Raw genomic sequence first — 11,956 nt, 5'->3', positions numbered from 1 at the left:
CAAATGTGTCACGCTGACATCAGCAATTAATATGTTTTACAAAATGCAAGAACGAAGTCAGTCAGTATTTCGTTGTCCTTAGGTGATCGAAGTTGCGGTATAAAATTCTAATAAAAATGGAAAAGAAAGTTTTAATTACTTCATTTATTTTAATCATCATATCAGTTGTATTCGCAAGTGGTAATTATAATTCAATATTTTGTTGCATTCCATATTCTTCCTTGATTTTGATGTTACTTTGTTAATTGTAGAAAGAAGTCTAAATAGATCAGACTTTAATTGCAGTGGTCGTGCTTACCATAATGTGACTATGACTGCTTATTACCCTGATTTTAATAGTGACAATGAGTCCGATTACTTGGATGCTAGAATGAAGAAATTGAGGAATTTGCAGGTTGCTTCCTAAAATCATTGTCTTTCAATTTTCCTATTAACCCATTAATAATATCAATATTATTTAATTACAGGATTTTCTTGATGGACGAAACGCCTTCGTGACAGTTTCAATGGACCTGGATTCAGGAATACCATATGGAACGAAAGTGTGCATACCTGAATTGAACGCGAAATTGCAACGTCAAATTCCGCTTCAGGTATTATTTTCAACATGTACATCGTTTAATAATATATCTTTCAAATAATGCATTGTATTCTTCAGGTCAGGGACAGGAGTCACTACGACGATGTTAAATCCAAGTTACCAGACTTCTCCCATGTAGACATTTGTGTCAGAACCGAAGAAGACACTTATGATAATTCCGTGAACGGCATTGTGACGCTTTATGTGTGATTGTAAAATAATTACAGAAAATTTTCAGAAGAAAAATAATACACAATATTGCAATAGGAATTAGAATAACTTTATTTTACAGAAGTACCAAGAAATCGTTGATTGAACACACAACATAGAATATCACGTTTTATTAAGGAGTTGGATTGAATTTTTAGAGAAACATAATTATGCGTGTGAAGACCAATGAGGCCAGGTCTGGATCAGATTGTAAAGGCTGTCACCTGGGCAGGTGGTTTGTTTCGTTTGACGATGTCCAAGTAATGTGTAGGTTGACGTTATTTTTCCCATGGATACACCGTAAGATATCAAATTCTGTACCGCATTGATCGCTGCTGAATTTGGATTGCGATCTGCAAATATTTTTATCGGTGAATTTTAAACGATTTTCTTTAATCAATTCCATATTAGTTATTGAAAACGCCTGTGTACTTACTGACAAAGTTGCCAATTATGCAAATTCCAATGCTCTTCGAGTTGTAGTTAGGAGCATGTGCACCAATTTTACCCCATCCTCTGCCTTCGTACACGTTTCCGTCTTCTCCGACCACAAAGTTATAGCCGATGTCAGACCATTTGTTGGTGTTCATGTGATAATTCTGCAACGAAATGATTAAGTTAATTAAAAAGGTTTCTGGAATTTCCATGATTATCTGCATGCGGGGCTTGACCTTTAATTTCATTCAAGCAAATTATTATTCATTTTAAACATGATTATTTTACCCAAGTTAATTTTATTTTTCCATTGAAAAAATGGTATTTGCAATGGCGTCTGTTAAATTTTATGAGTTATTTACCTGGAAACTTCGTACTCTGGATTGGCAAATTGCTTGAGTCGTGCACCCATCAGTCGCTGAATGATGGATGATCACATATGGTGGTACGATTCCAAGATTACCGACTCTTTTCGTCGGTGGTTTTGCACCCCATTCTGATCTTGATATTATATTCGGCTGAGCTGAAGAAATTCAATTGATGTAAGGAAACTTTATCTATAGTGTTTATAGAAATTATCGTGTAACGCTCGAAAACATTTTAAAAATAACATCGTATCGTAATTATGCATCTAAAGTATCTTACATAAACGATTAGTAAAATCGAGATGGATTCTAATGAATTAATTAAAACAGATGTTCAAATCGAAGTAGTTCTTTTACAATCATCCATTCAAGTCATTTTACAAGCAACAGTTATTTTTTGCAATACTTCTGTTCGTTTGATAAATGTGTTTGTTGACAAACGTCATGGCCTGCAGCAAAACTTGTCAGCAAGAAAATAATGATTTCCTTAGAAAGATCGGATCTCGCGTGTAATTAAAGGCGATGGAAGAATTTCTCGCAAATAATTATGTGAACAGTGTCATCGTACTGTTGCAAGGATCAATAAATTGCCAATCTAATCAGTGAATTGATCATTCCAAGAATTTCATGCAAATTGAAGCGTAATATGCTATCAATAAATATTCAATAAAAAAACAGATATATTATAATGTACATTGATCATCTACAGTCGAGTATGAATTATTCATTTGACAATAAAAAAATGCACTTGCACTTTTTTAAAAACAATTTATAACGTTGAATCACAGCAAAGTAACGTGGAAGGTTTATTACCGAATGTCTCCTTTTCAGAGCAGATCACTAACTGCCCAAGTGCGAATAAAATGAGCGTAATTGCCAATTTCTCCATCTTCGTTGTTCGTTTGATACTGACTCTGAAACTTCAAGCAACATTAATATATAGTATGCACGTAACATTTCTTGATCTTTGATCACAACAGAAGCAGGGAAGAGGGGTTTTAATGCACTACTTGTGTTCAATTTAAAATCTCTGTTTGTATCATAAATGCATCAAGTACATGGCCCAGAAATTGATTGATTGATTCGTGCGGTACTCTTTGATTGGGGAACTCCACGAACATTCATTTGTTTTTCTTCGCCCATTGAGGAAAGTGGATATCTTCCAGATGCCGATAACATGATTAATATAAACGAATTCATTAAACTTTCTTATCATACAGTAAAAAATGATGGAAAACACAGATATTACAAAAATTACATATTCTTAATTTATTTTCGTACAGTTGATACTTATTTAAATTAGGAACTTTTTATTCATCTTAATTTACTAGAAATACTATAATTAACGATTGAAAATTATCTACGTAAAGGAATGCATCAGAAAATATTATAATTATTGTCAACACTTGAATACTGTTAAGTACAGTTTCCTTCGGAGACTATACAAATACTATGGCGATTTTTTAATTACTGAATTATTTATTACATTTTTATATAAAATCAATTTCTATCTAGATTACATATTCCATGTAATTGTCCTAACAAATCATTTCTTATTCAAGTTGTTGTATCTGTTGTTACTGGTAGAAAAATCTCGGTGTAGGCGTCGATGTCCATCGCGGATGTGTCTGAACATACTTATACAATTCTTCTCCTGGGCACTCGGTATCTCTTACTTGTCGATGTCCAATGACCTGATAATTTTCATTTATTTTACCAAGTGTCACTCCGTATTCGATGAGAGCATTCACAGCTTTTAGAGCGGCTGCGTTAGGCAGAGAATCTGTATAAAATCATATATATTTCTATAAATCGACCAACTTCTTTGAATTGCAATCAGTGTACGATAGATAATCGCACGAGGAATTAAAAATTCAGATCACGAATAGATCACCCACCGCTAAAATCACCGATTATACATATCCCAATGCTCTGGTTGTTGTAACCAGGTGCATGGGCCCCACACGAATTCCAGCCTCGACCCTCGTAAACATTCCCATCTTCGCCGATAAGGAAGCTGTAACCAATGTCGAACCAAACTCTATCATCCATATGAAGATTTTGATAATACTTCACGATCTCAGAGCACTCGTTCTGAGTGTGACAGTAACAAGGGATGCCCCCGTGATGGATCACCACGTATGGTGTTGGTGACACCTTCATTTCTTCACGAAATACCGGTGCTCTGGCTCCCCATTCTTCTCTGCTTACGATCCTTGGGATTTCTAAAGAAAAGAACAAAAAATTAGTATCAACTTCAATCAGTATTCGATACATTTCCTTCAATTTTTCGACGTCAACTGTTTGTCAAAGAAAATATATTGCTTACCAGTATCGTTTTCGAAGTTATTCCAACTGGTTTGTAAGGCGGAAACAATGTTTTGCAGCGTTAGAATCAAGATTAAAAAATGGAAAATAGACGAACCCATCATTGACAGTAACACGGCAATACGTAGGCGAAAGTGTAACTGAATGGGAACGATGAGAGGACGTCGGTTTTTAAACGAAAAATTAAACGTGACCGGGGAGTCCCTCGGAAACTCACGTTGGGTCTTTTAACCCTCCCCGCTCTATAGATTGTTCTGTTACGAAAACAAGAATAAACCTGCTGGCCAATTCGCGATCTACCAGTCGATAATCTGTTCTGACCCTACGAATATCGTGAAACAAAAAAAAAAAAGTAAAATCGCAATCAGTGATGGATATAAAAATTAGAAACAATAGCGGGGTGTTGCGAAACGTTGCAGCGATAAGATACAACGGTTGATAAATGTATGCTTGTTGTATCAGATAGAAATGTGCATTCAGTAATAGACGTATTACATGATTTTCTAAGAGAAAAGTGATTCCATTAGCAAGTGATTCTTTTTTCATAATATTAATAAAAAGAATTTTCGATTATCTGAGTCATTGCCGTGTGACTTGATAAAGAGTATTTAGTGATACGGGTGCTTATGTCTTGGAGTGTATGAATGCACTAAAGGAATTTATTATCAAAAATTCAATGAACATGTGTAGTGAACTGATTTAATGATTGAGAGATAAGGATTTAACGACGAAATACCGGACACTGAAATTCTATATATATTTCATCTAATTGTGATACTGTAATTATCAGTTTAGTGATAAGACATTAAAATGATATGGCCCATGTTGTTTTGGTGGTTTTTAAGTCAGATAAACTTTAATTCAATAATAATTTTGCATACTGAATGATCGTGATCCATAAATGAAAATACTAATAGTGTTATGATAGTCATCAAGATGTTATCATCGAGATGACCTTGTATGTTCAAACGTTTTTTGTATTAACGCTAAATGATTAGATTAATGAAAACGAAAGGTGATAGATGTCCGGATTCATTGAATTATTATCATTCAATGATCATTAATAATGGTTAAAAAACCTGAAAATTATATTACCTATACAAACGAGTCATTAAAAATGGAGAAATAAACTATATTATTAGTGAAATGCTAAGTATACATTTCGCGCATCTTTTTTGAACATTTATCGATTAATCGATACATCGATAGAGGCCGCCGCAATCGCAGAACATCGATTTCAGTAGATACCTAACTTATCTGTGGTGAGGTAGTTCTCTTCGGTCTCCAATTGATTTAGTCTTTTATTGCTTTTCATAACGTGAATCCATCCAACAAGATGACACAGTAAATGTGTATAAATTCACCTGTTCGAAGCATAGCGAAAATTATGATTGTAGCGTTTAAAAAACTACATCTATTTATATTTGATGTCACGAGTGTCCATAACTGCGAAAAGACCAGTTTTCGTTCTTTTCTGCGCATCGTCGCTCTGATTGGCGATACTCCCAGGGGAAGTGGAAAGCGATTGGCGGAGAGCTCGCTGCGTTCCCCCACCATCCTCCAACCTGCGCATCGTTAGTTATGGACTCTTGTGGCATCAAGTATACATATACCAGTGTATCCTAACTCGTCTCGTTGGACGGATTATAATTAGAATCAGGATGTTCAAGTTTGGCTTCTCAAAAGACAGCGAAACTGAAGGTATTTTCATTCTTCTTTAATTCATTAATCTGGCTCCACGTTACGAACTTAATTTTAAGGTTATCCTTACATTGTCTTGTTTCTACGGACTTATCGTTTTTAAATTTATTTCTTAGGATTAAGATGGGATTAGAATTTTATTAGGATAATTATTTCAGAAAAAAATGTTGATACTAAAAAATTGTCAATTAATTGGCTACCTGCCTCGATGATAGAGGTATCGAAATCAGAAATCGAAACCAATTATGATCCAAACGATTACACCGAAAATCTCGTATTTCCGGGCTCTAAATTAAGGTTAATTCGTTCCGAGAAAGCTTTACAAAATTTGACAGAGGAAAATTGTAGAAATATTATAGATGCAGAGTTACAGCATTCTGATCTTATTCCAGCTCGATACGAAGGTAGTTTTTTCGAAAAGATCTTGCTTAATCAATTCGTCATTGATAGCAATAAATCATTCGAATTTTTGTATCAAGGTGGTTTAAAAGTTTGGGAATGCAGTTACGATCTGGGTCGTTATATATTCGAAAATAACATCGAATTTCAAGATAAGGTTGTATTGGATTTAGGATGCGGTACCGGTATCATTGGTCTTATTGCTCTTCTGAAAGATTCCACCGTTCATTTTCAAGATTACGTGCGTGTGCTTGTCATAGTATTCACGACGAATTTTTTACAAAATCGTACATATAACTAAATTTTATTACAGAATGTAGAAGTGATCAAAACCGTAACTATTCCAAACGTTTTGTTGAATTTTGAGAATCGGGAAAGTACATTGAAAAAATGTAAGTTTTTTAGCGGTGATTGGGAATCGTTTACGAAATTAAAGTCTGAGAAATACGATCTGATTTTCACCAGTGAGACAATTTATAATCCTGACAATCATAGAAAATTGTATGAGGTTTTCAAACAGAGACTTAAACAAAATGGCGTGGGGCAAGTATAACTGTTAGGACAGATTAGGTTTATAAGTATAGGACGTTGAAAATAATTTTGGACGAATATTTTTAGGTATATCGGCGGTAAAAGTTATTATTTTGGTGTTGGAGGAGGAATGAGGCAATTTCAATATCTTGTAGAGGAGGATGGTGTTTTTAACATTGATATAGTATGGAAAAGTCAAGAGGGTAATTAATCATTTTGTTATGTCATAAGTATATTTTCCTAATTGTTCAGAACAACAATTGTGCATACATTTCAGGATTGCAAAGGGAAATCTTGAAGATAGCATGGAAACCACAATTGTAGACTCACCCAACACCTAATAAGGTAATATTATACGTTTTGCATTTGCACAAAATAAATAATTTTAATTTATTTTTAATATCTATGGAGATAGCCTTTCGTAAATCCATCCGTCGTCTCCTTGATGAACGAGCACGTTATCAATCTTTTCCTTCGGCTTTGGTCGTCTAAAACGAATTCTATCGTGTAAACGATCGCTTTGCCCTTGCCAGAATTCCACCGAATGTGGAATAACGATATAACCACCCCTGAAATATTATCTCTGTTTATAGTATAAGAGAGTCTATAGATTAATACAATTTTTTGATGATTAATTACCACCAGTTGGGCCGTTTAACTTGTCCTTCCGGAAACTGGGCTATTAACTCCCTTTCCTTTACAATGAGCGTTTGTCTACTTGCTATCACAGTACTTTGTTTGCTAGCCATTGATCCAATCTGATTCGAGTATGGTCGACTGAGGAAGTAGTGATCCGAATCTTCAGATGATGTTTTTTCCACTTTGCCTTCTATGCGTATCTAACAAAAAATATTAACAATTGATTCAATTTCTCCCTATAAAACCATATATCAATATCAGTTCTTACGCCTCGTCTCAAAGGTTCCCAGTAAAACGTCAAAGCAGCGTTTGGGTTTTCAGCCTGAAAGTCAATTTAATTAATTATTTATCATGACCGTGAGAAATTCATTTATATAAATTTAACTCACTAGTTCACGACCCTTTCTACTCTCATAGTTTGTGTAGAATTTGAAACCCTCTGTACCGTAACCCTTAAGTAATACCGCTCGAACCGATGGAATGCCATCTCTGTAAATAGGATCGATTTATATTAAATATCTTTCGAATAATAAATAGACACATCATTTGTTTAATATTACTTGGTTGCTGTGGCAAGAAACATAGCGTTTGCTTCAAAAATTTGCGGCATCTTACAAGCTTCGTCAAACCATGCTTTGAACTGACCAATAGGTTCCTTACTTACAAGACAATCCTCTGTAAAGGTTTCACATTTGTCTTTGTACTTAACTCGCATACCTGTAAGAAAAATTTGTTAATTAACAGTAATTTATTATTTTGAACTGCACTATCGGTAATAGTTATCATCATCGAAATTATTAGTAACGCATTCTTGCGGTAGAATATTACACCTACTACCACGCCTTAGGATCGATAACAGGTGTGTCAACGGTAACTACAGAAACACGTTTTTCGGTCTCAAATTTGATTTGTGTGACTGTTTAAAGTAGAAAAAGTAAGTCTAGGTTGAAGTGTTTATACGTAACAATCATTTTGTCTGTTATCTTTTCCGATATTTAAAGTATTAATCCGATTGATTTAATTGACAACATGATATGTGTACATCCACTTTAGAGTCACGTTATGGTTGTGAGAAAAATTCTTTGCCTCTAAGGACAATAATTATAGGAAAAGGAAATTTATAATGCCAACTTTACCTCCGATGTCAACAGTATACTTCATCTCCTGAGTGGTAGGTTTTATAGATGACATTATGCGGTATACTGTTCGATCCTTTGACAGAGAAGCAGCTGATGTTCAATGAAAGGCTAAACGTCACTGACACAGATTATGACTACGAGTAAACTCGTCAGAGCATCAATTGATAAAAAAGATTATATATAGTACAATTGCTGTAATTTATGTTACTCGTATTATTTGTATAGCCTTCGGTATGATTAGAGGTTATCGTCGTTTTTCTTTATACTTACTTACTTGCCTTCCTTTCTAACGAAAGATGGCGCACCATTTTTGCGCACCATGTATTTTTCTACATTTTTATTTATTGTAGAAGTTAATTATTGGTGTCTTTTATTTATCCAATTTCTGTAGAAATTATCTTTTGTTCTATTTTCGTTTTCTTGTTATTTGATGTTTATTTCATACATGTTTATTATCCTCCTAATTGATGCAATATACAATTGAAATTTCAAAAGGTACGTGGTACGCCATTACATTATAATAGCGTGTGGTATGATATGTGTAAATAATCTTAAGATATTATTTTTCGGTTGCGTAATTCTTATTCAATACGGTAATATTTCCCGCTATATATCACGCTTTTTCATGATTAATGTGAGAGGTTAATTAAAGTATTATTAATCGGCAATTAATAATACTTTCATACAGCTATATATAACAATGAAATAATTTAAAAAAGTACAAAGAAATAATTTATTTGAAAAAATAAAACATACATTTTTATACAATTCTCTTTAACCAACTGTTTAATTGTTCAATATCAGCAGCAGTATCCGGATCTTTGTTAAATGCACTGCATTCCGCAAATTCAATATTTGTATCTAAATGGGAAAAATCAAAATCTTTCCCTTGTTTCCCAAGAAAGACATTTGTTGATGATGCATCTGTAGCTTCCAATTGACTTGTTTTCGTCATACGTAATAAGTTTATTTCCTTTTCCAATAAAGCTTTTATAACAGTAGAACCTTTTGCCATAGTCTGATCTTGTTTATTGCACAAAATAAGTACAGACTTTTTCTGTATACCAGTATCGGACAGTAAATTATATAAAAACCTAAAGGATTAAAGCTCTTGTCATTTCTGTTTTAGAATGTGATGAAGCATTACTTATGGGTACTTACTCTGCTACGTCTCGGATATCCTTTTGGAAAGTCACAGAATCAATCACATAGACAAGTCCCTTTGCAGATAACTTGAATTGATCAAAATATTTGTAGCGCAATCGCTCGTGACCCGGTATGTCAACGATTTTCAAGGAATGCTGAATACATGAACAAATGTGTTTAAGTATGTAATGGTTTGTATCATGTTAAAAAATATATTTACAAAGACTTACATTATTTATTATGATATCTCCTGTATTTTCTTTCACAGATGTGTGTGTTTTAATAAATTTGGAACACAGCAGACGTGCATATATCAGTGTTTTACCAGCATCACTGAGGCCAGTTAAGAGTATATTGTTTCCTATAGACCTTCTCCTTCGCCATATGGCAAACAAAACTGAACAAAGAAATAAAATAGCAGATTATAAACAATATAGTAATGCCTACATCTGAACCATTAGTACCAAGAAAATGATTCCACAGACTTAAATGTATGAATATTAAATTTACAATCTAAAGAAATTTTCATACAATAATGAATCTATTTTTGTATTACATATATAATCACAGAAGTATGTTTATCACATTTTTGGTAACATCTGTTGTGTTTTTTAGGACTGTTTGTACTGTAGCAGATATTATCACATTCATTAATCTTAAATAAAGACAAAACATGATGTATGTGAGAGTTTACAAATGATGAGTATATATGAGATGGAGTATGAATGAGACGATGTCTATATCTTTCATGCTGTGTGTGATATACAAATGCGTAGTAGCTAAACATATTTTTAGTTCTGCTAAGTGTAAGTACAAAAAAGAACTGTGATGTTATTTTGAATAATATGATAATAAATAAGTAGAAGATATTATTTCTTGTCTTGATCAGGTATTATTGTGAAGTGTAATGAAGTGTTTAATACATGAAATCACTGGACTTGGACATGGGTACAACAACCATAAGTAAGTTATAACCTACAAGTATGTATTTTGCCTACCTATAGTTACTATAATGGCAATTACGGCAGCTACTATGCCCATAAACTGCGAATCCACATTGTGATCTGTTAGCGGTTTTACATATTTTTCCATCGTGGCAGTGTTCTATATTTACGTTAGATCACCTCGTGGACATACGTGGATTGTATAAAATCACATTAGTAATTGTATATGAATATATCATAAACGAGGTGTAAGGTAGATCTACGATGCAATGTAAAAATCTCTATCATATCCTGCTATACCAGCTATTATTCATTCCACGAGAGATCATACCTGTTGAACAACAAGTTTCCATTCGTTCTGCGCATGTGATCTATAATTCGTTCATGCGCGCGCAGTCTGCGCAGAGGAGTAGCGACACCAAGCGTCGTATCCGGTGGCCTTTTATTTAGCATACCCATCAATATCTCCGCGTGTGTCCTTTATTCATATATTTTTGTCTACCGTGTATATGATCGTCGTGGAGAAAAGTGTATAGTAATGGGTTAGTGCTAAGTGAGGGCGAGTTTACTGAAGTTAGCTGAGATGCGCAATACAAGTACGTATGGTCTCACTTTGAACGAATAATAACACGATTGGAATTTTACCATAGTGCTTTTGGTGGTAGAAATTAAAATCAAAAACATGGTAGATCTCTTTTATATTTCGTCTTTGGTGTACATAAGCACCGACATAAGTCGGTGACATAAGTTTCTATAACAATTGTGGATAAGGTAGAAAAGGTCTATACAGGATATTCCCGGATTAAACGATCAAACTGCACCATTATGTTCTATGAGTAAAAATAAGAAGAAAATGTTATATAAACATAGATCTGCAGAACATACTGGTGCAAATTGATTGTTTAATCCGGAAATACCCTGCGTATTGTAGGTTATATAGGTTGCATCTTTTGTCAGTATATTTAGTTTCCACTATGCGTTAACAGATGTCAGGCTCTGATGCCATTTTGTTTTTTAGTTATCTGCTGCAAATCACAATTTTCTTAATTAATAATTGAAGAATTCCATGAAACGTAATTAATATCCAGTTTCTAAAATTGTTTTCCAGTTTTGGGAAAATTGAGGAGGAGCCTGGAGAGATCCTGAGGAGAATCTGAGGAGATCCTGAGGACAGCCTCACATTGGACCCCTTCTTTGCACGCGAAAGGGTAAGTACTGTTACCTTTACACTTCTATCTCTTTATTGAAATAGAAAAAAAGAAAGTAGAAATCACTTGCGCCACGGTCACGGTTGTTTCAATCGTTTTAACGAGGGGTCGTGCGTTTCCATATTCGGTGGACGGCGAAAAAAAGGGTTTTGTGCGAGCAAGTTTCGCCGCTATCAGATCTTTCTGTCGGCGACGTATCCGCGAATTTATTGCTTCGCTTCCTGGCAGAGGCGGGAGAGCACGATCTCTCGCCGAGAATTCCCTTTAGGATAGCGCCTTGTCTGTCAATTCCTCGCTATGGTCAAGACACTTGGTTCCCCTCATCGATTAT

At 34.3% G+C, this 11,956-nt stretch overlaps 5 protein-coding genes and 1 long non-coding RNA gene across 11 annotated transcripts in view; 3 read left to right on the top strand and 3 right to left on the bottom strand.

Moving 5' to 3' along the window:
* The first annotated feature begins 80 nt into the window (after positions 1–80).
* Positions 81–790, top strand: LOC114872565. The gene is made up of 4 exons (XM_029179873.2): positions 81–180; positions 252–394; positions 468–593; positions 659–790. Exons 1-4 carry the CDS (start codon positions 117–119, stop codon positions 788–790), a joined length of 465 nt encoding a protein of 154 aa, XP_029035706.2. The 5' UTR covers positions 81–116.
* Positions 791–838: 48 nt separating this feature from the next.
* On the bottom strand, positions 839–4,233 carry LOC114872555 (peptidoglycan recognition protein 3-like). The gene is made up of 7 exons (XM_046288703.1): positions 3,920–4,233; positions 3,489–3,815; positions 3,172–3,373; positions 2,404–2,510; positions 1,588–1,748; positions 1,227–1,389; positions 839–1,143 (listed from the first exon to the last, which is right to left on the bottom strand). Exons 1-7 carry the CDS (start codon positions 4,020–4,022, stop codon positions 959–961), a joined length of 1,248 nt encoding a protein of 415 aa, XP_046144659.1. The 5' UTR covers positions 4,023–4,233; the 3' UTR covers positions 839–958.
* A 953-nt stretch (positions 4,234–5,186) lies between these two features.
* Positions 5,187–9,544, top strand: LOC114872562 (histidine protein methyltransferase 1 homolog). Of its 3 annotated transcripts, none has more exons than XM_029179868.2 (7): positions 5,187–5,619; positions 5,778–6,023; positions 6,099–6,259; positions 6,332–6,561; positions 6,637–6,752; positions 6,827–6,894; positions 9,457–9,544. In XM_029179868.2, exons 1-6 carry the CDS (start codon positions 5,580–5,582, stop codon positions 6,871–6,873), a joined length of 840 nt encoding a protein of 279 aa, XP_029035701.2. In that variant the 5' UTR covers positions 5,187–5,579; the 3' UTR covers positions 6,874–6,894; positions 9,457–9,544. The 3 variants fall into 3 exon arrangements, with proteins under 3 accessions (XP_029035701.2, XP_046144714.1, XP_029035703.2); XM_046288758.1 differs by having other exon boundaries at positions 5,736–6,023; XM_029179870.2 differs by lacking the exon at positions 9,457–9,544 and having other exon boundaries at positions 6,827–6,949.
* LOC114872564 (pyridoxine/pyridoxamine 5'-phosphate oxidase) lies at positions 6,866–8,819 on the bottom strand. Its single transcript, XM_029179872.2, has 7 exons — positions 8,598–8,819; positions 8,325–8,519; positions 7,749–7,905; positions 7,578–7,677; positions 7,457–7,510; positions 7,189–7,388; positions 6,866–7,118 (listed from the first exon to the last, which is right to left on the bottom strand). The coding sequence occupies exons 2-7, from the start codon at positions 8,377–8,379 to the stop codon at positions 6,953–6,955; spliced, it is 732 nt and encodes a 243-aa protein (XP_029035705.1). The 5' UTR covers positions 8,380–8,519; positions 8,598–8,819; the 3' UTR covers positions 6,866–6,952.
* On the bottom strand, positions 9,047–10,674 carry LOC114872563 (signal recognition particle receptor subunit beta). The gene is made up of 4 exons (XM_029179871.2): positions 10,472–10,674; positions 9,704–9,870; positions 9,489–9,628; positions 9,047–9,421 (listed from the first exon to the last, which is right to left on the bottom strand). The coding sequence occupies exons 1-4, from the start codon at positions 10,563–10,565 to the stop codon at positions 9,088–9,090; spliced, it is 735 nt and encodes a 244-aa protein (XP_029035704.2). The 5' UTR covers positions 10,566–10,674; the 3' UTR covers positions 9,047–9,087.
* Positions 9,540–11,956, top strand: part of LOC114872567 — a 302,088-nt gene continuing 299,671 nt past the window's right edge. For all 4 annotated transcript variants that reach the window (XR_006830109.1, XR_006830108.1, XR_006830107.1 and 1 more), the window contains exons 1-4: positions 9,540–9,664; positions 9,742–10,279; positions 10,363–10,436; positions 11,526–11,625. This is a non-coding gene — a long non-coding RNA (uncharacterized LOC114872567). The remainder of the gene's footprint in view (positions 9,665–9,741; positions 10,280–10,362; positions 10,437–11,525; positions 11,626–11,956) is intronic.

Source organism: Osmia bicornis, chromosome 14 (assembly GCF_907164935.1).
Source record: "Osmia bicornis bicornis chromosome 14, iOsmBic2.1, whole genome shotgun sequence".
NCBI classification, from domain to species: domain Eukaryota; kingdom Metazoa; phylum Arthropoda; class Insecta; order Hymenoptera; family Megachilidae; genus Osmia; species Osmia bicornis.
The sequence above is the reverse complement of the archived record's forward strand: the minus strand, read 5'-3'. Positions and strand labels throughout refer to the sequence as shown.

Excerpts from the sequence above, each read along its gene's own strand:
- LOC114872565 (XM_029179873.2), top strand. The coding sequence starts at position 117 with ATGGAAAAGAAAGTTTTAATTACTTCATTTATTTTAATCATCATATCA. Across the intron at positions 181-251 it reads ATCAGTTGTATTCGCAAGTG|AAAGAAGTCTAAATAGATCA; the intron begins GTAATTATAATT and ends TGTTAATTGTAG. Across the intron at positions 395-467 it reads AGAAATTGAGGAATTTGCAG|GATTTTCTTGATGGACGAAA; the intron begins GTTGCTTCCTAA and ends ATTTAATTACAG.
- LOC114872555 (XM_046288703.1), bottom strand. The coding sequence starts at position 4,022 with ATGATGGGTTCGTCTATTTTCCATTTTTTAATCTTGATTCTAACGCTG. Across the intron at positions 2,511-3,171 it reads ACACCGAGATTTTTCTACCA|TTTCAGAGTCAGTATCAAAC; the intron begins GTAACAACAGAT and ends TGTTGCTTGAAG. Across the intron at positions 1,144-1,226 it reads CATAATTGGCAACTTTGTCA|ATCGCAATCCAAATTCAGCA; the intron begins GTAAGTACACAG and ends AAATATTTGCAG.
- LOC114872562 (XM_029179868.2), top strand. The coding sequence starts at position 5,580 with ATGTTCAAGTTTGGCTTCTCAAAAGACAGCGAAACTGAAG. Across the intron at positions 5,620-5,777 it reads AAAAGACAGCGAAACTGAAG|AAAAAAATGTTGATACTAAA; the intron begins GTATTTTCATTC and ends TAATTATTTCAG. Across the intron at positions 6,260-6,331 it reads CCGTTCATTTTCAAGATTAC|AATGTAGAAGTGATCAAAAC; the intron begins GTGCGTGTGCTT and ends ATTTTATTACAG.
- LOC114872564 (XM_029179872.2), bottom strand. The coding sequence starts at position 8,379 with ATGTCATCTATAAAACCTACCACTCAGGAGATGAAGTATACTGTTGAC. Across the intron at positions 7,678-7,748 it reads TTTCTTGCCACAGCAACCAA|AGATGGCATTCCATCGGTTC; the intron begins GTAATATTAAAC and ends TCCTATTTACAG. Across the intron at positions 7,511-7,577 it reads GTAGAAAGGGTCGTGAACTA|GCTGAAAACCCAAACGCTGC; the intron begins GTGAGTTAAATT and ends ATTGACTTTCAG.
- LOC114872563 (XM_029179871.2), bottom strand. The coding sequence starts at position 10,565 with ATGGAAAAATATGTAAAACCGCTAACAGATCACAATGTGGATTCGCAG. Across the intron at positions 9,629-9,703 it reads GAGATATCATAATAAATAAT|CATTCCTTGAAAATCGTTGA; the intron begins GTAAGTCTTTGT and ends TCATGTATTCAG. Across the intron at positions 9,422-9,488 it reads GATATCCGAGACGTAGCAGA|GTTTTTATATAATTTACTGT; the intron begins GTAAGTACCCAT and ends TTAATCCTTTAG.